At 44.6% G+C, this 24,371-nt stretch overlaps 1 protein-coding gene across 3 annotated transcripts in view; it reads left to right on the plus strand.

Annotated features, from left to right (window-relative positions):
• LOC119374555 (nuclear exosome regulator NRDE2) overlaps window positions 1–24,371 on the plus strand; it is a 308,639-nt gene that overhangs the window by 200,999 nt on the left and 83,269 nt on the right. For all 3 annotated transcript variants that reach the window (XM_037644704.2, XM_037644702.2, XM_037644707.2), the window contains one exon: window positions 18,501–18,607. In XM_037644704.2, coding sequence (XP_037500632.1) covers window positions 18,501–18,607 — 107 coding nt within the window. The remainder of the gene's footprint in view (window positions 1–18,500; window positions 18,608–24,371) is intronic.

Here is a 24,371-nt window from a genome sequence, read left to right on the forward strand (position 1 = left end):
TGACATGCATTTCATGTACAGCATGATTTACATGCCACGCTCATGGTTCGGTGGCTTTACATACACTGAAATTGGTATTGCATAACGTGACTATATGAGCAACACAAGTGACAGTGGCAACATGAAAATCATGACATGCGTGTCATCTAGGGCATGATTTACATGAGACGCTCATGGTCAGCTTGTGGCCGTTTCACTTGCTTGATGTACACCAAAATTGGCATTGCATGACGCGACCCTATGATGAACATAAATGACAGATGGTAACATGAAAATCATGACTTGCATGTCACGTTGGGCACGATTTACATGCCACACTCATGATGCGCTTGTGGCCGTTTCGCTTAGTTGATATACACTAAAATTGGTATTGCATGACGCGACTGTATGATGAACATAAATGACAGGTGGCAAGTTGCAACATGAAAATCATGACATGCATGTCACGTAGGGCATGATTTACATGCCACACTCATGGAGCGCTTGCGGCCGTTTCGCTCGCTTGATATACACTAAGATTAGTATTGCGTGACGGACTGTATGATGAGCATAAATGACAGGTGGTAACATCACAATCATGGCATGTATTTCATGTACAGCATGACTTACATGCGGCGCTCATGGCACGCTCGCGGCCGTCTCGCTAGCTTGATATACACCAACATTGGCATTGCGTGACGCGACTGTATGATCAACATAGATGACAGGTGGTGGCATGAAAATCATGACTTGCATGACACATAGGGCATGATTTACATGTGATGCTCATGGCGCGCTCACGGCCGTTTCGCTCGCTTGATATACACCAACATTGGCATTGCGTGACGCGGCTGTATGATGAACATAAATGACAGGTGGTAACATGAAAATCATGACATGCATGTCATGTAGGTCATGATTTACATGTCATGCTCATGGTGCACTTGCTGCCATTTCACTTGCTTGATATACACTAAAATTGGTATTGCGTAACGTGACTGTATGTACGACAGACATAAATGGCAGGTGGTAAGATGACAATCATGACATGCATTTCATGTGCAGCATGATTTACATGCAATGCTCATGGTGAGCTTGCGGCCGTTTCACTAACTTGATGTACACCAAAATTGGTATTGCATGACTTGACTGTTCAACGAACATAAATGACGGGTGGTAACGTGAAAATCATGATGTGCATGTCATGTAGGGCATGATTTACATGCCACGCTCATGGTGCGCTTGCGGCCGTTTCGCTTGCTTCATATGCACTAAAATTGGCATTGCGTGACTTGACTGTACGACGAACATCAATGATAGGTCCCAACATGCGAATCATCGTATTCATGTCATGTATAGTATGATTTACATGACACTGTCTTGTTGCCCTTCCCACGGTTTGCAGTTTTGTTAAATGGATATATAGAAAATTTGTATGACATGACATGAGTGCATGACGAACATAAATGACAGGTCATGCATTGTATATAAGCATAGACCGCTTATAACGTAAGTCTCCGGAGTCGCGAATATCCGCACTATAAGCGGTACCGCACTATAACCAAATCAGCATTTTTGAAAGGTTGCACGTGTGCAAAACATGACCAACAGGCAGGCGCGCGATTCCGACTATCGAGGCATGCGACTGGGACGCAAGTTTGCATCTGCTTACATTTGAAAATGTTGAACGGTTAGCGTCCGCGGACCTGCGGTGCCGACATAACGAACGCGGAAAAAATGCGCCATCACGGGAAGTCGCCGCGGTAACATACTGCGCGTGCGCGATGTCGAAAACAGTGGTGACCGCAAACCACCACTCGAGTGTTTCACACGCACGCCCGCGTTTTCGTTAAAGATGTAAGCCACCCCTTCTAAATGCAAAATGTTTCATTGACTCGGCACCAAACCGCGACTTCTGTAGTCCGCGGCCACCGATATGGCAGCTAGCGCCCGTTAGGCCTAGCGTGCGCGTTGCAACATCGCATGCCGTCACGAGAAGCTCGCCCTAGACAACACGGAGATCGGGCGTAGCAGAGATCGCACTCGCGAGCCGAGGGCATCACGCGTGAAACGAAGTTTCGTTTCGCGGTCGGGAGAACAGCCGCGGCAACTATCCTGAAAAAGTCTTTCAAGGTTGTAAGTCCGCCTGTTGGTGGCAAAGGCGAAAGCTCAATCGCGTCTCAAAGCATTGTTACTTTAGGGGGAATCGAGATTGCACGCGCGATATCTGCGCGCATGTCAAGCGGCCGAAGAAAGGGGGGCAAATGCTTCTCCGTCGGCCACGCAACCGCTCCCCCTCCACACACCACGCACCCGCGCCGGGCTGCTGCCTCCCACCGCAGTCCCTTTTTTTTCTCCCCCCGCTCCTTGTTCGTTCGTTCTGCGTCCCCTCCTCCTTCGTAACGCCGTTGCCGCTCCCTCCCCCGCCGGCGCATCTCCGCAGAGAAGCACGCTCGCTCCCTCGCATCTCTGAGAACGTCCCGGCAGCCGCATTATAACCGGTCTTTCATCTCGGGGGACTGCACAATAAGCGGTATGCGTATACATGGAGTTCTATGGGAAGGTAAACGGGAGTCAGAAAAAACCGCATTATAGCCGGTACTGCACTTTAAGCGGTTACGTTATAAGTGGTCTGAGCTGTACCAGAATATATGTTTCATTAGCATGCTATGTACCAGATTGTACATGCATGCGTGACAGACATGCGCTATATAGTGCACTAGATTTCATGACATGAATGACTTCATTTACCTCAAAAACAAACAAGGCGATGTATGCAGCTCTTTGCTGACTGCTTTGCATTACATCGATCTGCCGGATTTTTTTTTTTATTTTTCAACCTTGGCCTTTAAAATTTTAACCGCAAGTAGAGTTCATGATACTGGTCTAAAAACTGTAATTAGTTTTATCAAAGGTGTAATAGTTTTAGAGTTCCAAGAAGATGGATAACAAGATATGGGGCTTTTTGTGCACCACTTATGAAAATTTTTAACGGAATATCCCAATATAGCTTATTTTGCTGCACATGAACAGTAGGATGCCTAAAATGTGGGTATGACCATTACCTTTCTAACGAAAAAATCCAGATTACCAAATGTATATTTCACATCTGCACTATTGGCAACTTAAATTATAAATTTACAAAATGTATAATGGCTGTCAAGATTTCAAGTAGATATCGGCACTGTACATTGTCTGGTGATACTCTGTTCCAGATTTCGTAATGATCTGACGAGTTTAAGTGCATAAACGTTTGTACGCAACTTGTGAATATTTCAAAAAAATGCAAATTGAGAAAAATGCACTTGAAAGTTATAAACATCTGTATTCTTCAATGCACAGTCAGATTTGCATGAAACTTTGTGAAGCCATACAACAATGCACCCTTTACACGGCCAGTGCATTTAGAATTGTCCAGCTCCATTGTAAAACCTTCCCAGCCCTTCAGAAGTTAATCATTAAGGTGCACTTTCTTCACCATGTGGCAATAATGAGCCCATGCCTTGGCTGTATTGCACGCAGACATTCTTTTGATTGGCCTCTGGTCATGTGAGTGGCCCAGGGTGACAAGTTCTTCAGATACCAAGCTTTATCCCAAATTCAATTTACTGTGCCATCCTGATAAAATCAACGAAAATTGCACCAAACTGTGCCAGAGTCTCGGGTTTGGAGGTGTCTATCACCGGCTATTGCACCACCAGTGCGTCAAAAAATGTGTAGCTTGATCTTGGGACCACGAATTAGTCCGCTGAATAAACAGCGCTCGTGACGCCATGATCGGTGCCGACGCAGCTTCCATTGTGCAAGTCGGCTCGACGGCAAAATGCATCCTCCGCAGAAGCTCGTGACGCCTAGGCCAACTGGTAGCGTGAAAGTGAGGCGGCGACTCATCGGCGGACGTCGTCTGTTCCAGAAACGCTGCTGATAGCTCATTTCAGGAGTCGCATGGCACGTAATTGAAGCAATGTTAAGTAATAACGACACGCGTGCCGCTAGAATGTCTGTCACTTCTGTTTCTGGACATCGCAGAATGAAATCAGGGAAAACTAGAGCAATGTCAAATTCTCCATGTTTCGCATCCATGGAAGGGCACGTTGACAGTGGGAACGCAATGTCACTTTTCATCAAATATACTTTATTCATGAATCTTCATCTAGAGGAGCTTTTTCATAATTTTCTTCCACCAGCACATCCGGGTTGGTAATCGTTCTTGCGGTAATACCCCCTGAATAGCCCTGCCCTTCTAAGCTCGTGAGTGTTAGGACCCCAATTCGTATATTTTGTGTTTTTTTTTCAGGTGTAATCTCATAAATAAAAGAATAATAATATAATATTTGTGGTTTAACGTCCCAATAAACAAAAGAATGCCTCCTGGTCAGAGCAGCCGCAAATGTGCTGCACAGCTGTCAGTAGCGGGCCTGTCGCTGACGGCCCTGGTGGCAGAAGGCCCACTGTGAAGCGGCTGCGCTATGTTATACGTCCGCCCCTCGCTTTCCAGGGTCAGTAGCTGATGGTTAAAAAAAATTAGTTTCTTTAAAGGTGAAGCAGTGAATGCGATAGCAACAAATTGTATTGTTATACATAGTAAGGCTAGGAGCTAACTCTTTTGGATCTGATCTCGTGTAACTGAACAGAACGCAGATTTTAGAGAATACGGCTACTTCAGAGACCGTTGTCGTGCTTTCAGTTCTCTATACGTGAAGTAAGCGTTGTGAGCACAGCAAGTTTACGACCCGTCTCCTGATGCCTGTCGAGATACTGCACGCGCCAGCGATCGCGCCCGTTGAGCGATGCAGCAACCCTCCACTCCCGTCACCTTCTGCTCCTTACGAAAAACGGGCGTGGCATTTCCTGTCTGCTTGATGAGCAATGGACGGCAGGCCTTGTGCGCAGGGTGATGTTATCGCATACGCCCTCTGTGCGATGGAGGCGGCCAGTTCGTTTCATCTCCGCTTCAGCCGCGTTCGTAGCCAGCTCTTACTCGCATGTAGAATGTACGATGTGCTGGGAGATGTTGTCGTGCACGGGGTGATGTTATCAATTTGGACTTTATACTGAAAATGACGGCAATGGCGACGCCAAAAACCCGTCGAAAGTGTGCACATAATTGCTATCGCAGTAAAAAGAAAAATTAATAATGGCAGCTTCGCACTAGTGGTGCCAAGCCTGAAGGAAGAGTTGAGCTGAGTGGCCATCCTTGTTTCTTTTTTTTTCTTTATTTCTTCTATATTTTTCTCTTTCTGTCTGTTTCTTATATCTCTTTGTATCGGTTTCTTTCTATTTCTTTCTCTGTTGCACTCTTTCTATCTTTCTTTCTCTCTTTTTCTCTCTTTCTTTCTGTCTCTCTCTTTTCATGTATTTCACATGCTCCACTTCGCCGAGCAGCTTTTTCGTTTAACGCTCGCACCTGCTGTACTCGGTAGTGGGGCTTGTCCCAATTCCTGTCGTGCATACCCACCTGTGCAGTTCTGCACGACAGAGCACAAGTTGCCGATAGCTTAAACAGCTTCGCTGTTAAAAAATGAGGAGCCATTCCACTCTGTAAGCTAGACGACCAGCAAAGCTTTTTAGCGCCTGGCACAAATATGATGTGGTGGACGCCAATTTGGTATGCAACGCCAGGTTGTTAATGGCCAGGCTGTTAACGCTCAGTACGCATTTTTTTCACTGCTCTCTAGATGTCACTGGGGAATGTCCTAGCCGTATACAGCTTCGCTGTCAAAGGAAAATGAAGTTTGTTATATCAGGTGTAGGGGGGAGGGGGGTCCCCCGTTGAATGCAGTTTCAAACACTTTCGCAGATGCTCGGCTTAAAGCAGTTCTCCATCTTCCAGGTAACCCAGCGCATGCGCAAGCAGTAATCTGGAAGCATTGCGAGAATGCTCTTGCTACAGCACAGGCAGGGCCTCAGAAAGAGGGAAGGGAGTGTCGGAAGAAGTTGGCTTTCTGAGACCAGCTGAGTGATGTCATGTTGCGCCCAGCAATACAATCGATCAGGGAGAAAAAGAAACATGGCTCTGCCTTTGAGTCGCTTTAGGGGAATGTGTTGGCGATAGTGTGAATCTTTAGCATTGAGGCACTGTTGTATGTTGCGGCGTTTGTCTACTACTTCTGCTGATAATTACCTAATTGTATTTAGAGTTATTTCATAAAGTACAGTTTTCAGTATCCAGTATTTTGTTTATTTGCTAGTTGTGAAAAAAAAAAATCGCTGAATAGATCATTCGAGAACACTCAAGTGCAACGGCATTATTTTTGCATTATCGAGTGAAACATGGAGTGGTCCTGAAATGATTTTCTCCATGAGATTTGCAATGAATCGAAATATTTCTAGCTCTTCATAAGAGCCCTATAATAATTATTAAGATGCTTGAATATAAATGCAACATGCTTCTCCAGTGTACTCCAGGATGGGAAATTAGCTGCTCCAAAGTGCTCCAAGATGGAACTTTTTGCTGCTCCAGAGTGCTCTAAAATGAAAATTTCATTGCTCCAAAAATTGCTCCAAATCAGAAGTCCTCGGTAGCATCACTGTATGTGTCTCTGTCCTGTATATATGTCTGTGTCCTTTGTAATAAAGGGAGATTCGAGTCCATGTTTCGGACTGTTCGTGGTTCTCTCCAGTTACTACACTCTTGAAGAATGGGCTCAAAACTTGAATTTCCCTTACTGAACCACAAGGTAGCCATTGTAGCTGCAGCTTCCGCAGCTGTACAAGATGAGAGCTTTGCCTTGGGACACAGAAGCTAGATCTTGCTGTTGAGTGTGTCTGCACCATCTTGCATCATTCATTGCAGGCAGTGAACCAAGAGCTTTTTATCCGTGAGGTGCTTGTATATATGATGTGCAGCTAATGCCTGTTCATTGGTCAGGATTAGAGTGTAATCTGGTGTAGACTTCCGAAGTGCTTTGGCTTGCCTGTGCCTAAATGTGGCAGTTAATCGGTGTATTCATGTGGGAGGTAGTGGCCAGATACTGCACCAGGGTGGCCAATCCTTCTCTGGTGAGGGAGTGCATTACCGGCTGTGGCCACCGGTCAGGCCGCACCTCAGGCCTCTTTTTATGCAATTCAGTCATCATGCGGACTTTTGCTTTTATTCGCTGGGGAATCGTCTGGCACCGGGATTCGAACCATAGACCTCTTGCATGCGAGGCTGACGCTGTACCTCTACGCCATTGCTGCACCCATCGTGCAACAGTCTTGGAAGAGAACAGTGCTTTGCAATAGTGGCGAGGCACTGGAATTTGTAAAGGAATACGTCTACTTTACAGGAAGGAATAGGTCTACTTAGGACAGGTGGTAACCGCGGAGCCGAACCATGAGACTGAAGTAACTAGAAGAATAAGGATGGGATGGAGCACATTTGGCAAGCATTCTCAAATCATCAATGGTAGTTTACCACCATCCCTCAAGTGGAAGGTATATAACAACTGCATCTTACCGCTACTTACCTACGGAGCAGAAACCTGGAGGCTTAGAAAGGGGGTTCAACTTAAACTGACGACCACGCAGCGAGCAATGGAAAGGAAAATGATTGGTATAACCTTAAGGGACAAGAAGAGAACAGAGTGGGTCAGTGAAAAGACGAGTGTTAAGGACATCTGATTCGAAATCAAGAAGAAGAAATGGACATGGGCAGGGCATGTAGCGCGTAGGCAAGATAACCGCTGGTCATTAAGAGTGACTGACTGGATCCATCCAAGAGAAGGCAAGCGCGCAAGGGGGAGACAGAAAGTTAGGTGGGCAGATGAGATTAAGAAGTTTGCGGGTATAACGTGGCAGCAGCAAGCACAGGCAGTGAGTGTAGTCAATCTGATGATGATGATGAAACCTGGAAGTTGCTCCTTTTTTAACGAAAGGAATCAGGTGCAAACGAGATGAACACAAGAAGTGACATGGACGAACGCCTACTGACAACTGATTTTATTCGAAGAAAACGGGAATACATATAGGCTCACATTTCGACAGCGCTGATCACATGGTGTTCTTAAAAGCGATAAAGCTATACGTAATGACGTGTCTTTAACAAAAAAGGACATATGATAAATGACACGTGGTGTTTAAGGCCAAAGCAACATGAATATGAAAGAGCAATAATTGAATAATTGATAACAGTAACAAAAACTGCAAACAGATCACACGGAACCACCCATAAAAAAGTCCATGTCACTTCTTGTGTTCATCTCTTTTGCGCCTGATTCCTTTCGTTAAACATGCACCAACTAGCCCAGCAAAATGTTCTACTTGAAGTTGCTCCTTCTTGACAGTATTTGTGACTTTCTGCCATGCTGCTAGATGAAGAATTAAAGTGGATGATCGCATGGCATGATACACTTTCTGGACATTTTATGTGGGTGGTTATTGCAATTTCGTAGCAATTTTGCAGCTCTTGTGTTGCGTCATCTTTCAACTTATCTCCACGAGGAGGTGGTAATGGCAGTTTGCGAAGTGCCGTGCCTTGGAGCTTGGCCACATGGTGGATGTTTTCCTCTTTATTGCATCATCTTCGCCATGCAACGAAGCCTCAGCAACTGCTGTGGGCGAGGCCAGAGTTGCGTTGCCTGAATAAAATAAACTTTTAATCAGTTTCTAATCAGAATTCAGCCTTGATATGTGGGAACGTTGAAACAAAGGGTGTCCCAAGTACTCAAGGAGAAGAATGCGCAGCCATTCTCAAGCAGGTTGGGCAGGCAATAGGCTGTCCTGTCTCGACGGATGACATTGACTGTGTTCACCGTGTTGCTGCAAAATCTGGCGAAAAAAATATCATTGCACGTTTTGTTCATCGCGAGAAGAAAAATGAATTTGTGAAGGAGGCGCGAAAAGCACGGATTCGTACATCCCAGATCGGCTTCGGTAATGCGACTGATCAGGCTGTGTATGTAAACGATGACTTGACTCTCGAGAACAAAAAGCTCTTTTCTAGGGCTCTTGCATTGAAGAAAGAAAAAAGGTGGTCCTTTCTCTGGACAGAAAGCTGCCAGATAAAGGCACGAAAGATGAATGACAGCAGGGTGTTTCGCATTCAGACAGAAACAAGTGTGGAACACTCTTTTTTCTGCCTTTTTCCACCAGCCATGGCTGCGACTGGCACTGACTGACACTCCTAAGTTTCAATCCACATATATACCCTATAAAGTGGACGGGGAGATGACCGCTGCCGTAGCTCAGTGCTAGAGCATCGGACGCGTTATTCGAAGGTCGCAGGTTCGGTCCCTGCCGGCGGCAAGTTATCTTTTTGTCCACTTTACTTTCTTCACATTTATATTCTAATTACTACAAATAACACCCCCTATACTTTCCTTGGCATTGCTGTCTGTTAGTTCTCAATAATATTGTGTCTAACAAAGAAAAACGAGCCCTTAAGTAATCTCCTTTCCTTCGGCCAGTACACGATACTTAGCCAAAGTATTCGATAAGAACAGCTTTATAGAAGATGTGAGTAATATGGATTGGTCTGAAATTGATCAGGTGCAAGACCCTGAATATGCACTCAAAAGTTTCTGCGATTTTTTTCGGGAAGCCGTGTCTCTGAATACAATTATTAGCAAATGTAAACGGCGTTACAGTTCACCTCGATGTCCTTGGATAACCAAGGATCTTCTTAAAAGCGTGCGGAAAAAAGAAAACTTATACAAAAAAACAAAGAAGCGACCTTTCAATCTAACATTGGCATCAAGATACAAAAAGTACTGCAACATCTTAAATTCTTTGCTCAAGAAAGCTAAGAAAAATTATTATGAAAAAGAATTTGTAAGTCACCAGAACAATTCTAAAAGAAAATGGGAGTTGCCCAATACATTCCTAAACAGAACAACGTGTCATGCTTCAATCTTAGAAATCATGTATAATGACTGTACGCACGATGACGCGCTTAAAATCGCTAATGCTTCCAGTGACTTCTTTTTTTGAAATTTACAATCAGGATCTCATGGGCACTGAATGTAGCATGAGTCGAGTTAATTTTTCGTTTTCTCTTTTCCCTGTAACATCAGAAGAAGTTTTCACCACGATAAAGAACCTAAAAGATACCTCTTCTGGATTAGATGACATTCATGTACGCCACCTAAAAATGGTAGGTCATTTAACCTCTCCAACACTAGCCAGCATAATTAACGGCATCTTTAAAACTGGAATTTTTCCACGCACCCTTAAAAACACAAAAGTCATACCCATTTTTAAGAAAGGGGATAGGTCAATTATTTCTAATTACCGACCTATTTCTATATTATCATCCGTCAGCAAAATATTTGAAAAACTATTCGTTAGTCACCTGAATAGTTACCTAAAAAAGTTTAATCTCTTGAACGACTGCCAATTCGGTTTCTGTTCTGGTAGTTCAACCAACTTGGTGGTAATCTCATTAACTGACTACATTAAGAGTTCCATAGACAAAGGACTTATTGTTGGTTTCGTATTCTTAAATTTTTCCAAGGCTTCTGATACAATTAATCACGGTATGTTACTAAAAAAATTAGAAGCCTATGGAATAATAGGGCCAGCGTTATTCCTTCTGAAAAACTACTTGTGTGACAGAAAGCTAACAGTTTATTTATCAGACAAGTTTTCAGACAATAAAACAATTAATCAGGGGGTGCCACAGGGCTCCATCTTGGGACCATTATTATTCATTCTCTATATAAATGATCTTCCCCTACACGCTTCACCCTCACAATGTATGTTATACGCTGATGACACTACGGTCTGCAGACTCGGATGTATCTTTAACAACGTTAACTAATAAATTAAACAGTGCATTAGCTAACATTGCCACTTGGTGCCAGAATAATCACTTGATTTTAAATCCAAACAAAACTAAATTCATGGTTTTCCGTTCTCCTCAAAGACGACTACAATTTTCACCTCAGGTAACCCTCGACTCCCACTTCATTTCGACTAGCGACTGTGTTTCATTTCTCGGTGCCTATCTCGATGAGCAACTAAAATTTCACAATCACATTTCACAAGTTATGAAATGAATTTCTTTCGGCATAAGAGCATTAATAAAATCTAGACATTGTCTGTCTACTCCTGCTCTCTTTTCACTTTATCATGCATTCATTCATAGTCATATCAGTTACGGTATTGCTGCCTATGGCAACACATATCAGTGTCATTTCTCATCTATTCAACATATACAAAATCAAGCTCTGCGCATTATTTGTAACTTTAGTCGCGGTAATATTAGTATCGTACGCATGGAGAATAAAGTGCTCACCACTAATGATTTATTTGCATTTAACTTAATTACCTTGCTTTTCAGGTTAATTAATAAAGATCTCACCCACGAGTTTATTTCCTTAGATTCCTTGAAGAATAATAACCCTACTCGTTTTGCTCAAAAAAATAACTTCTTGCTGCCTAAAACTTATACTAATTATGGTAAAATGACAGCACTGTTCTGTGCTATCAAAGCATGGAATTCTCTTCCTCACCCCATCAGAACATTGCCGTTTCTTACTGCATTAAAAAAAAAAAACACTCAAAGCTCATTTCCTGAACTAATAACTATACCAATTATTTATAGTGTGTACGGTTTTTGTGCTTTTCTCCCTTTCCTCTATATTTATAAGCGAACATTACATGAAATGCATTGTTACAGTTCACTCTGTATTGATTTATATGTTTTCACTGTTAGTATGAATATATATGGATATATATGTGTATATATTTGATATCAATATTTATACAATTAGAAAACAGTTCTGTACACTTAAGAATGATGATGTCTCCAATTATCGTAGTATTTTTTCTGTATAACTATTGTAATCTTGTTTTTTGGTTGACTTAATATTTCTTTTGTTAATTTTTGTGCTTATTTTGTAATTTTTATCTAATGATCATGCACAGAGGGTCCCGGTACGGTTTTCTGACCTTGGAACCCTCTTCTGTATATCCTTAACGCTGTAACCATAATATGCAAAATAAAGATTTTGTTTGATTGAAAAAAAAAATTAAAGTTTAATGACCAAACATAAATTTACAAGCAAAATGTCAAAGCAACAGTTTTCGCACAAGGTGCCATTTTTCGAGTAGCACCTCCCCTTAAGGTTCAAAAAAGAGCCACACAATGCTGTGTTGTTTCTTCATACTTATTTAACTTGTAAACGGAATGCGTACTGAGAAGTTGCAGTCTCCTGAAAGATAGGTATGAAAATTGGAGGAACACTGGTGAACAACTTTCCAGATGAAGAGGACTGCACTAGTAGGTGAAAGTGTGAAGGACTTGCATTTTGATTGAAAAAGAAAGTGAGAAAACTGTCTTTTTTTTTTTTAAGCATAAGGAATACTGAAATTGTGCCAACAGGTGAAGAGCAGACAACTGGGATAAAAAACGAAGTAATCGGCTTTGGTAGAACACTGTCTTTCATTGGGTCCAGAAGGTGGTAGCTTTACGCAAGACATTCATTTGAGGAAAGTACTGCTAAAAATAGTGTGATGGGTGGACTCTCAAAGATTGTGAAAGCCCGTGATGTCAGGATCAAGGCTAAGATCCACCTGGTAAGAGCTTCTTCAGTGGTGGTGTGTGGGTGTGACTTGTGCACACTGCAAAAGTATAAGAGAAAAAGCTAGATTCTTTCGAGGAGTGGTGCTGGCATAAAGTTTCTGGAATTCAATGGACTGCTGTATGAAGGAATATATCTCTGCCATAAGTCAGATCAATCCCCTTTTTTAAAAGGAACGTCCGGAAACTAAAGCTTCCCTATTTTGGCCATGTCTTGTGAGCTTCTGCTTGGATAAGACGTTGGCGCTGGCAAAAGTGGAAGGTAAAGGAAAACTATGTTACCCATGCCTGCAGTGTCTAGTGTGTGCTCTCCAGCCCACAAAAAATGAACGTCAGTGCAAGTTTATAAAGGTTGTGCACACAAACCTCATTATAATGAAATGGCATATAACAAAATATTGGATATTACGAAGGAATGGTGAATTCCATTGGCAGATTCGGAGCACTTCTGGTAGTAGTTTTTCTGCTTCATTTGGAGCAAGTCTGTTCCACTGACGGATTGAGGGTGCTTTCTGTATGTTTCATTGGCAGATCTGGAGCAGCTCTACCACCAGATTCACTCCACGGAGCAGCTCTCTCTATTCAACGAAAAGTGTCGGATTCAACCGGAAGTCGCAAACTCCCCGCGCTTGCGTAGAGCGTGGCGTACCACATGCACGATTCAATGCGCTGTGTGACTGCACCCTTTCTCTCTGCTCGCGCCCGTGCAGATGAAAGCGGCGCAAAATGCGAGGAATGCTGGGCGCTTGCGAAGCAGATGTGCGCTAGCATCTCCTACCATTTGCTCTAGCGAGGGCGCTTGTGTTCCACTGGCAGATTTCCTTCGTTGCTCTCTGCCGGAGTGGAGTGCTCCGGCACAGAGTTCGTCCGCCACTCTGATGGAACTTACCATAAGTAAATTCCCCCTTAAAAAAGAAATACATGTATCTAAATTCGCAGTAAAACAGCGCCGGTGAAAACAACAGACCAGACGAGGAGAAAGACACGTAACACAAGACATATCTCAAACCCCATATTAACGAAGTGAAATGGACCTGTCAGTGGATATAACAAAGTGAAGTTGCAGGAGTGCAACAGCTCTGCTAAGTGCGCCATTTTGATACAATTTCATATTTTTGCGCCGAGCTGTGCCAAAACGCCCCTGTAACTGCAAAATTTTCTGGTTACGCTAGTTTTGGTGGGGAAGAAAGCCCGCGTTGGCAAGCTGCTGTTGCGATGGGCGATGTCACCCACATAAATCCGATCCAGTCGCGCTGACAAGACCCAAACAACTCGTTTGCATGTTTTGGTGTGTTTCCTGGTGAGCCTCCATGAAGTTGTTGCTGATGGACCAAGCATTAGAGGACCAAATGGCAGCCAGCAAGACATTGCTCACTGGTGCAAAAAAATCAACTTGAGTTTCAAGCAAAAAAGAAATAAAAAAGTTGCAAGTGGCCATGTGCTCCTAATGAAAGGGAACTACAGCCTTGAGAAGGCACTTGAGAAGCTTGAACACAGAATGAAAAAAGGTCAAAGAATGCCAAGTGTTGATATCACGTTATTGATGTCTGTGCTAGTAGTGTTTTATGAGCTTGTAGTTAACTTCTAGTCATATAGAATAATTATCTTATTTGTGTCCAGTTTAGCTAGACGCTTCTCATGTGGAAGAGCTGTTTGGTATGCAGTTAAGTTTGGTGTAATCTTGTTATAGGTTGGTCAGATGCTACTCGCCGCTAACAGCACTTTAAAGTACAAATAAAGAATCGGTAGATCCCACATGTGGGAATCGGTTTCATGCGAAACATTCAGCGAGTACTTCTATGCTGTATTTTATGGCTTTGAGCCAAGTGTTACGAGATGGATCGACGTGTTTTTGCAAGTGTAGTAGCTGTGTGCACATCGTGGGCTTACCAGGCACGTCGACAACATTGGCGTTTAAATGGTAACCTATGGTGCGACATAACGTCAACCCTCACGTTAGAGTACATACGTCAGTATTATCGAAACTAAGTGCACATTATGGTGCAATCATGCGAATATCATACATAACTTTTGTTAATGTATTCCTCCGGGGTCGAGCAATGCTTCAATATAGCTTGCTGAATCATAGGAATACAAATGTAATGTTTGTTAGACTGCTATAAAAGCGGAGCCAACACTGGAACCACCGACGTTAATCTGATATGACTTCGATATCGTAGGAGTACCCATGTAGTGTTTATTGCTTTCTTGTAAAATTTGATATCCACCACCACAACCACAATTCACGTCGTACCAACATTACGCCTGCATAGGCTGTTTTTCCAAACCAGTTTATAGACCGGCGTGGCTCTGTGGTAGAATACCTAATTGCCACAAAGAATGCTTGGGTTCGATTCCTGCTGGGATCTTAATTTTTATTCTTTCCATCCGTCGGGTCAACGCTGCCGATGTTGGTTTTTCTTAACACTCATATTTAAATTACCAAAGTCTGTTCTCGCCGTTCCTGGGTAGATATAAACTGTCAATCACCTGTGACGCATACCCGTACGCCACGGGCCGTGGTGAACGGGTATGTGCCACAGGTGTCTGGAGGAAAAGGTTTGATGATGTACTCAACAGGATTTTCACATTATTCATGTCATGACCCGACAGTCATATTTGTCGAATCCTCTTACCCTCCCATGCTTATTTTGGTCTACACCAAGTTAAGGAGGCGATCATGAGAGCACCCAGGTGTAGGCGGCTGGGTGCTCTCATGCCTATCTGTGCTCTCATGCCTATCTATCTAGCCACCCAGGCGTAGGCGGCTAGACAGACAGACGGACGGACGGACACACTCAAAAAGTGGCAAAGGCTTGCTAAGGACTGCTTTGCATTTAATATTGTTTATGTGGGCAAACCCACCGAATTAGCCTCGGGGCTTTTGCCCTTGGGGCCTAGTTTCTTGGGACTAAAATGAAGTTCTTGAAGTTCTTGCCATGCCGTGTCATGCACTTTGTATACCATACTTTTTTTTGTCTTTGTTTGCTTGGTCCCATAAATAATAAGCATTTGAACCAACCTTGGTGCAAATTCACCATGCACAAGGCCTTGCTGGTTTGCACATCCTTTGTTTACTCTTCCAGAAGCAAGCTTTCTTTGTGGAACTGCTCCAAATATGGAATTCGGTGTTCCAAAATGGAGTTGTCGCCCCCGTTACGTGCTCCAAATATGGATATTCCTGCTCTGGAAATTGCTCCAAATTCTATTTTGGCTGTTGCACCCCTTAAGTCATCTCGGAAATCAAAAAAATTCCCGTAGGTTCACACCGACTATGTTGCTTTCTTTGGCGCTGCAGTTCAAAACCCCAGTGTCTGAACTGTATGGCAGCAGAATCCTGTCATGCGCAGCCCCGTGCAAACAGTGGTGTAGTCCATTTTACTCACACTTCTTCTGTACTACTGCAGTCTGTACTCACTGCAGCATGTCAAGCAGGCTGGTGCAGCTAGGTGTGGTGGGGGTGTCACAGGTTGCAGCAGCTAGGCTTGGTCAAAGCATGGCCTTTCAAATTGTACCATAGTAATCTTGGCGGAAAGAAGGTATCTGAAGAAGGTATCCGAAGGTTGCAGGTTCGCTCCCTGCCAGCAGCAAGTTGTCTTTTAGGAGCTGGCTCGCCAGGTTTTTCTTAAGCTGGGGCGAAGTCCCATGCCGTAACCTTAGTTCCAGAGGTGACTGCTACAGGCGCAGCTCACGCAAGGGGGAAATCCTCTTCCTCTTGTTCTTCGAACGCCTTGATGATGATGATGATGATAATGCAGGCAAAACCACATATAGCATAGCCAACTGTATCATGCGCACGTTCGCGACAAAGAGAAGTCTTCTTCCTCTTGTTCTTCGAACGCCTTGATGATGATATTAACGCAGGCAAAACCACCTATAGCATAGGGAACTGTAGCATGCACATGCTCGCGCGAAAGAGAAGTCTTCTTCCTCTTGTTCTTTGAGCACCTTGATGATGATAATAATGCAGACAAAACCACATACAGCATAGCCAACTGTAGCATGCGGCGCTCGCTCCACTCCGGCAGTGTGCTTCGATACTAACAACATGAACGAAGAAGACAAGGCAGCGGAGCGGAGGGTTCGCAAGGCAGCAGCAGTGCGGGCTCGTCGCCAAGACCCTGCGGTGAGAGCTCGCGAGGCTGCAGAGGGATGTCAGCGTCGTGCGGACCCCGAGATACAAGCCCGCGAAGCCGAAGCAGCGCGGAAGTGGCAGCAAGAGAACCTCGAAGAGGTACGGGCGCGGGATGCAGCGGCCAAGCACCGAAAGCGGTCGCTACCTGAAGTTGGTGGCGCCGACACGCGCTTCAAGCGTGATTTCCTCGGCCACACGTTCGGCCACAGCTGCAAGGTCTGCGACTGTTTGTGGTTCGACAACAACCTGACCACAATCGCTACTATAACAATGTGTGACGTCTTTATATGACAGTAGAGGAATTGTACGGAGCATTCACGGTTTACCCGATTATCTCTGAGCCAGCTCCTCAATCATAATTCACTTCGTGGATGTGGCGTGATTGTTTTTGTCCACTTTATTTTTTTCACGTCTATATCGCAGTTATTAGGATCATAGAGTTTCCTAAAATTAACTAGAGGGAACTCTGGCGCTGCGATCGTTCAGCCACCATGGGAATGATGGGTAGTACACGGATTTGCCTAGTCTTTGTACTTGCGGGCTTCGAACGCACTTGTGGCTTTGTTTATTGCTGTGTTTTGGTTTTCTTTCAGATAAAAGAATGGATCGTTGTGAACTTCGTGACCAGATTTGAATTGGTGAGCCTAAAAAGGTGACAGTGGTGAAGTGGAACTGCTGACTTTTGCTGAACTTCGTCTTGCGACAAAGCGGATGCAGGCGACGCCCAGCCAAACGGAGCCGAAAGTACGAAGTTTAGACAAATCCGTGTAATACCCATCATTCCCATGATGGCTGAAGCGCCATGCGTTGCAGCTCCCATAGACACTAGCGCCAGAGTTCCCTCTAGTAAGTATTGTAGGAAACTCTATGATTAGGATAAACTTAAAAAAGTACAATTAACGTCTCCTATGCCTTCCTTGGCTTCATTAACTGCTGGTTTTCAGTAAGTAATCTTGGAGCACCTAACCGCACAGTGGGACACTCAACAGTGGAGAGATCAGAGATACTAAATGTAGTAGTAGTCGTTAGTTGCATGCAGCATTGACAAATGACTAGTGCATCCACTTTCATTGTGGCCACCCACGAATGCTTCTGAATGACGAATTAGGCTCGGCATGGCCTCCGAGATGCATTGGCATTGGAGGAACATTGGGCATTTGAAGTGGGCCAAGCCATCTTGGACGGATTCATGGGCCTATGCCATTGCAGCAGGCTGGCAGTCGCAAAGCCGATGTGCTGGACTGTGCCTCACATTGCTTGTTCATGACAGCCATTTTTTGCTCTTGTCTGTTCAACAGCGTCACTGTTTTGCTAATTTTGTGGCTATGTGGGTGAGCCAAGCACAATACAAAACTGAAAGACCACCACATTCGAACAAAGCCCAGCTATCATAAAAGCTGTCATGCCAGCTAGATGCTAAGTTGCATTGTGCTGACACTATAGGTTTTCGCTCTTTTCTTTTTTTGTAGCCTTATCACAGGCTGCAGTGCAGTCTTTTCCTTTGAACCTTATTGGCAGATGTTGCAGTAGTGGGTTTAATGAAATGCTGGACATAATGGACTAGCTTCTGCTCTCCCTTCAAGTGAGATTTGAGTGTAGATCTGATGCATTCATGGTGTCACCGGGGGTCTTAAGCTTTAGAAACAGCGCTAAAAGACGGGACAAAGAAAGGACACAAACCACGGCGCTGTGGTTTGTGTCCTTTCTTTGTCCCGTCTTTTAGCGCTGTTTCTAAAGTTAATCATGAACCAACCAGCCCAAATTCGTACCTTATTGCGGGTCTTAAGCATCTCGATAGCGCTTAATAACAGCAATAACCAAAACACAAGGTCACTTTGATTGAACAATGTAAATATGGCGGCATCTTCTCGGCTGATGCAGGTACCTGGACACCCTGGTGCAGAAAGATGGCTCACCCCTGGCTTGGCTGGTAGCTCTCTGCTTTGAGCTGCAGAGGGCCCAGCTGTTGGCCAAGTACCGCACACCCGGTGAGAGACACAACTAGGTTGCCTGGTTGATAATGCACACCAGTGAAGAGGTCTTTTCGTGTACAACAGGACAGGCGACGCAGTGAAAAATACCCGCCACAGCAGTTCTATGGCTAAGCCATTCAACTGAGAAGGCTGTGCCTTCAATACCAGACACAGCAGCCATATCATACTGGGGGCAAAACGCAAAGATGCTTGTGTGCATAAATTTAGGTGCTTGCTAAATAAAAAAAAGCCTAAAGTAGTAAAAATTTATCAGTTTGTGGTTATGGCATATAAAACATCAGAATTAAATTGTTATTTTAACAAATTGCAAAATGACTCCCGCAAATTATATTACTACTGTCCTGCAAGAATTTATATGTGCAGGAAAGCTGAACAACCTGAAGGAAGCCAAAGCAGTTATGTAATAGACCTTTTTCAAGGACACGAGCGCCACCAACGGGCGCGCAAGCGCTCATGGGAAATGTGTGTACGCCGCAGCAGCTGCCGCGACGAGCGCACGGGCCTCGCGCTGTAGCTGTCCGCTTGCGCCGTGCCAGGACTTCTCAGACGCAGTGAATTTGGCAAGGTGCAACATGTTACTGCGCAATTCAATCACGAACTTCAGTGTTTAGCCGCGACGGCCTCTCGACGATTTCCATCTGTCCCACTGTTGGACAAGTTGTGCGGCTCAGAAGCGTCACCTTTTATTTTTTTTTGGCGCCAGTGCGCCTTACAGCATAAATGAAAAAAAAAATAATAAAACTCGGTTGCCTATAAAGTGCAGGAGCGGTCTATGATTGGCGGATGCATTCTGAATCAATGTCCATCGACACTGTCGACGAGTACAGTGTGAGGTTCTGATATTTAAAGAGTACACTAGAAAGTGTAGTCGGCATTTGGGGAAATGAGATACATTCATTGCGTCATTCGCACCATATATGTAACGAACGATAAGTGCCTACTAACCTTAGTTGGTGCTATAACTACAGGTTGGATTAATACTTAGAGCGAAAAAAGAAAGGAGCGGTACAAGGAAGGAAATGCACAAACCAGCGCTCACACACAACTGCAAGTTTATAGCACGCGAGAAAAAAATCATATATACAAAAATGGGAGTGCGTCGCGCGTGTCATAAAGAGGCACAAAAAGTCAAACAACCAAGGCGCGTGCTTACAGTCGATTAATAAAGTTGAATTCCTTGTCTTGTAACGACTGAGAAGGTTGACTGACACAAAGTGTGGCGTTATTTGTGACATGATATGCCTCCGAAATTTCTCGCGTTGTCTGATTAGGTTTATTGCACAAAATTACTGTGCTTTCGAAGATGGGATTACATTTTCATGGCTGACATAGCCATGTGAGATGAGACAGCTCCATTCAACGAATTTCGATGCTTGCTGAGGCGCGTATTAATACATCGACCAGTCTGGTCGAGGTACATGTGGACACATGAAAGAGAAATTTGCGGTTAAATCCTACACAATTTACTAAACAATTGGCATGCCTCTGACCGCATTTTTCTTTGCCCACCGCAGACCCCTGCGACCTTTATGCGACTATAGGCTTATTTGGGGCGGCAAACACAACCTTCACCCCCACATCGCTTCCCTATGTTCTTTAGGCCATGCGACTTCTTATACATATGTGGAATAACTGCAGTATTTCTAGTTCCTTCATTATTTACGGATGGAGGACGTCCGTGTTAATCTTTCTTTGCCATGTGAACAGATTTTCGCAAACCAATACGACGATACGCAGAATATCCAGCCTCTTTGCAGCTGGAAACTGCTGTTCATCTTATGTGCGCAAGTTTTTTTTCCAATGCCGCGCGTAATCACGACATTACAATTCCTCGTTTAACAATATTCTAATGCGCCGACGCAAAATAAACACCTATTTCGCTGAACGCGGGCTATATTGCCCACAAACATGCTCCGCAGTGAAACTTAAAAGCATGTATCAAGAAACTGCAAATTATCAGAGCAAGGCATCTCGCAAGTGAATTCTAGTCCCATCCCTTTTTTCTTAGGCACGTTTAGAATGCCCTCACTTCTTTGTACAGCGCGTGACTTGTCAATTAAAAGCAAATCTGAACACTGTAACACCTCTCTACAGTTTGGTTAAACTCGATCACGAGCTGCTATGGCGGCTTATGAATTCGAATTCGGTGTTCCAGCTCACATTGCTCACGATAGCACGTTTTGACTGCATGTATCGGCACGTGATAACTCGCATGTTGCTTAAATCCGGTATACATCCGCTCGGTAATACCTACACTGTCTGCATCATTCCTTTCGCATTTCATGCGTGGAGATACATGCAGGTGCGTTCAGACATGTGTAGTATTAAAGGGACACTAAAGGCAAATAACAATTTATGTTAGAGTGAAAGCCCAATGTATCACAACTTCTAAAACGGCAATATTATCAACAGCAGTGCCCTACTTACCGAGAAATTAAGCTAAATGTATCACATGACGAGCGCCACGAGTGGGACATTTTCGAAGTGATCCCGATGACGTAGGGAAGTCGGCCTACAATAAATCACCAGTAATCAAACTAGCAGCAGTAAAAAAAGAACATTCCGAGCATCAAAAGACGTAATAAAATGCTGTTTGTTCGTTTCCGCTTGATTCATGGAAAACAAAACCTCCGTGGCGTTGCCATGGGGAACGGCGCGCGTGGTTTAAAGGTTCCGTTTTCGCCGAGCTGTGCCTCGCCCGTCTCAGTGGTAGCTTCGGGATCGCGTACTGCCGTGCGTGTTTTGCGCGCTCGTGAAGGTCGCTCTGACAGAAAGTTCGACAAAATGCCGCATGCGTGTGATATTGCCGGGTGCCCGAATGGTGCACAACGCCAGTGCTGCAGCAAGGAAACCGGTGTGTTTTTCACTGGGTGCCGCGGAATGAACCCTTACGCTCGAAGTGGCTTAGTGTCATGCCATTGCGCCAGTGTGCTAAACAGTCAAAACCTCTGCGTGTGTGCTCGCTGCACTTTCGTACTGAGGATTACGAGACCAACCGCAACTTGGTGACGGCTTTGAATGTGCCCATCCGAGCAAGTCTTTGCCGCAGCGCCCGTTGTTGCTACTGTGGGTCCTGCTACTTCCGCTCGGCTGCTACTAGTGTCGGCGGCCGCGCAGTAAAAGCGGGCAACGTTGGGCATGGCAGCAGTGACGTATGAGAGTCGTATTTTCAGGCGGGAGATATGAAGCGCGCTAATGCGATGCGGACCACTAAAAACGTGATTTTATTTCAAAATAAGCACTTCCTTGGCACAAAAGCAGCGCTACGAGGTTTCTGGACCGCTGTTTCAACAATCAACGTCGACTTAATATTTGCCTTTAGTGTCCCTTTAAGGATTTAATAATAGTCAACCAGTGGCGGTGCGTTTTTTTCGTTTGGAGCTCCCACGGCGCCAACGAGCAGCGAGCGACGGAACAGCCGGCGGGCTTGCCGTACACACTTTTCCCATAGTGCTTCGCGCGCCCGCGGGGGGTTCTGGGATTGCTTGAGAAAGGTCTATTATGTGTGTGGTGGTGGGCAAGCCCGATATAGCAACTGCTAAGTGGCAAGGACAACTGTCGCACACCTAGAATAATATGTCAAGTGTGGAGTGCAACATACAATTGAGGCATTTCTTTTTCTAAAAAAGCCAAGGGTTGACTTTAAGCATCACTGAGAAAAATGCAGTTGTTTGCTACTAACAATACGGCCGAGCCTCCTTCAACAATTTTTTGGCAGTGTGGTCATGTCCCCGAAATACCTGAAATGTGCAGTGCATACAGCTCAGACCATTTATAATGTAACCGCTTACAGTGCAGGACTGGCTATAGTGCAGTTTTTTCTGACTCCCGGTTACCCTCCCACAGAACTCCATGTATACGCATACTGCCTATTGTGCCATCCTCCCAAGATGAAAGGTATAACGCGGCTCTAGAAAATTCTCAGAGACACGAGGGTGCAAGCGCGCTTCTCAGCAGAGGTAGACCGGCCAGGAAGAAAGGAACCATGGCATTATGAATGAGGAGGGGATGCAGAGCCAATGGATGGGAAACGGTTGGAGGGGGGGGGGGGGGGTCAATTACCTAAGCAATGGAGAAGCCCTCGCTCCCTTCACTCCGCCTGATTGTTATGTGTGTGCTGTGTTCTGAACGGGCGCCTGCGCCTGCATGAAGTGCGCGTTACCGCTGTTTGGCACTTCGGTTTTCTCTCGAGAAAATAGTTGCGTCATCATAGAGCGCACATATCGGGCGTGCGACCTCGATTCCCCCGAAGTGACAGTGCTTTAAGACATGACTGAGCTTTTGCCTTTGCCACCAGGAGGTGGACTTACAAGCTTGGAAGATTTTTTTCAGGATAGTTTGCGTGGCTGCCCTCTCGACCACGAACTGAAATTTCGTTTCACGCATGCTGCCTGCTGATTAGCCCAGGAATGTATCTTCTGCACCCGATATCCATGTTGTCTTGGGCAAGCTTCCCGCAACGGCATGCCAAGTTGCAACCCGCACGCTAGGCCTAACGAGCGCTAGCTGCCTCGGCTGTAGTGGCTGCGAACGATCAAAGCTGCGGGTTGGTGCCGAGTCAACGAAATGTTTTGCAGTTGTTGCATTTTGAAGGGGTGACTTACGTCTTCAACAAAAACGAGGGCGTGCATGCGCAACACTAGAGTGGTGGTTCATGGTTGCCACTGTTTTCGACATCGTGCCCGGAAAATCGAAAGCATGTGGGATTTTAATAGCTGTTCGATGTATGTTTTCTGCGCAGTGTGGTACCACGGCTAAGTCTGCATAAATGAGGAGGTCTGAAAAGTTAGTCAATGACTTTCCGCTACGGCACTTTTTTTGTTTCTGCATTCCTTATATCGGCACCGCTGGTCCGTGGATGTTAACCTTTAAACATTTGCAGATTTATCCCCAAGTTTCACGCTGCGATAGTCGGAATCGCATGGCTGCCTGTTGGTCATGTTTTGCACACGTACAGCCTTTAAAGGATGTTGTTTTGGTTATGGTGCTGTACTGTGAATAGTGCGTACATTTGCGACTCCGGCAACTTATGTTATAAGCGGTCTATGTATACATATGTTAACACGATTCCTTGTACGACATGACATCTGTATAGGGTATTTTTGCGAAGGAGCTTCATGCGCCAGCGGGGTTCTGTGGTAAAATATTCGACTGCCGTGCAGAGGGCCCGGGTTCAAATCCCATCCCAGAAAATTTTTTTTATTTCATTTTTTCTTATTTTGTGCGATAGCAGTTACAGAGAGTGGCGCGGCGGTAGACAACTACGGCACCAAAATCGGCTGTTGTTGTGATCTCATCACAGCTTTTGCTGTAAAAGAAAGTGAAGTTATTGACTGCAGATAAAGAAGGGTTCTTCGTCCTCTTGACGGAAGGGCAATTCATGATGACGGCTTCAAATGTTTTGACAAAAAGTTTCAAAAAAGTGTCCATTGGAACTCATGAAAGTTATAGTTCAAGTTCAAGTAAAAAAAATTGTTGCTGGAAATGACTCTTGAGCACTTGTCTATACTCCATCTCGCCACTACCATTCAGCACTACCAAAGCTGTAAGCAAGCCACATGTAAGCAATGTAAGTAAGCCACATGCTTGCACAGCGAAATGTAGTTGCAGATACAGTTACCTGGTAATTCGCAGCGTTGAGACATTTGCGCTTGTTTAGCACATGTTTCTTCACATCAATACGTGATATGTTTATTCTTCATTGCATTTATGTTGTATTTCTTTAATTGTTGTATCAGTAGCCGCCGGTAAGTGTGGT

The sequence above is a fragment of the Rhipicephalus sanguineus genome, chromosome 11 (genome assembly GCF_013339695.2).
Source record: "Rhipicephalus sanguineus isolate Rsan-2018 chromosome 11, BIME_Rsan_1.4, whole genome shotgun sequence".
Classification (NCBI taxonomy): domain Eukaryota; kingdom Metazoa; phylum Arthropoda; class Arachnida; order Ixodida; family Ixodidae; genus Rhipicephalus; species Rhipicephalus sanguineus.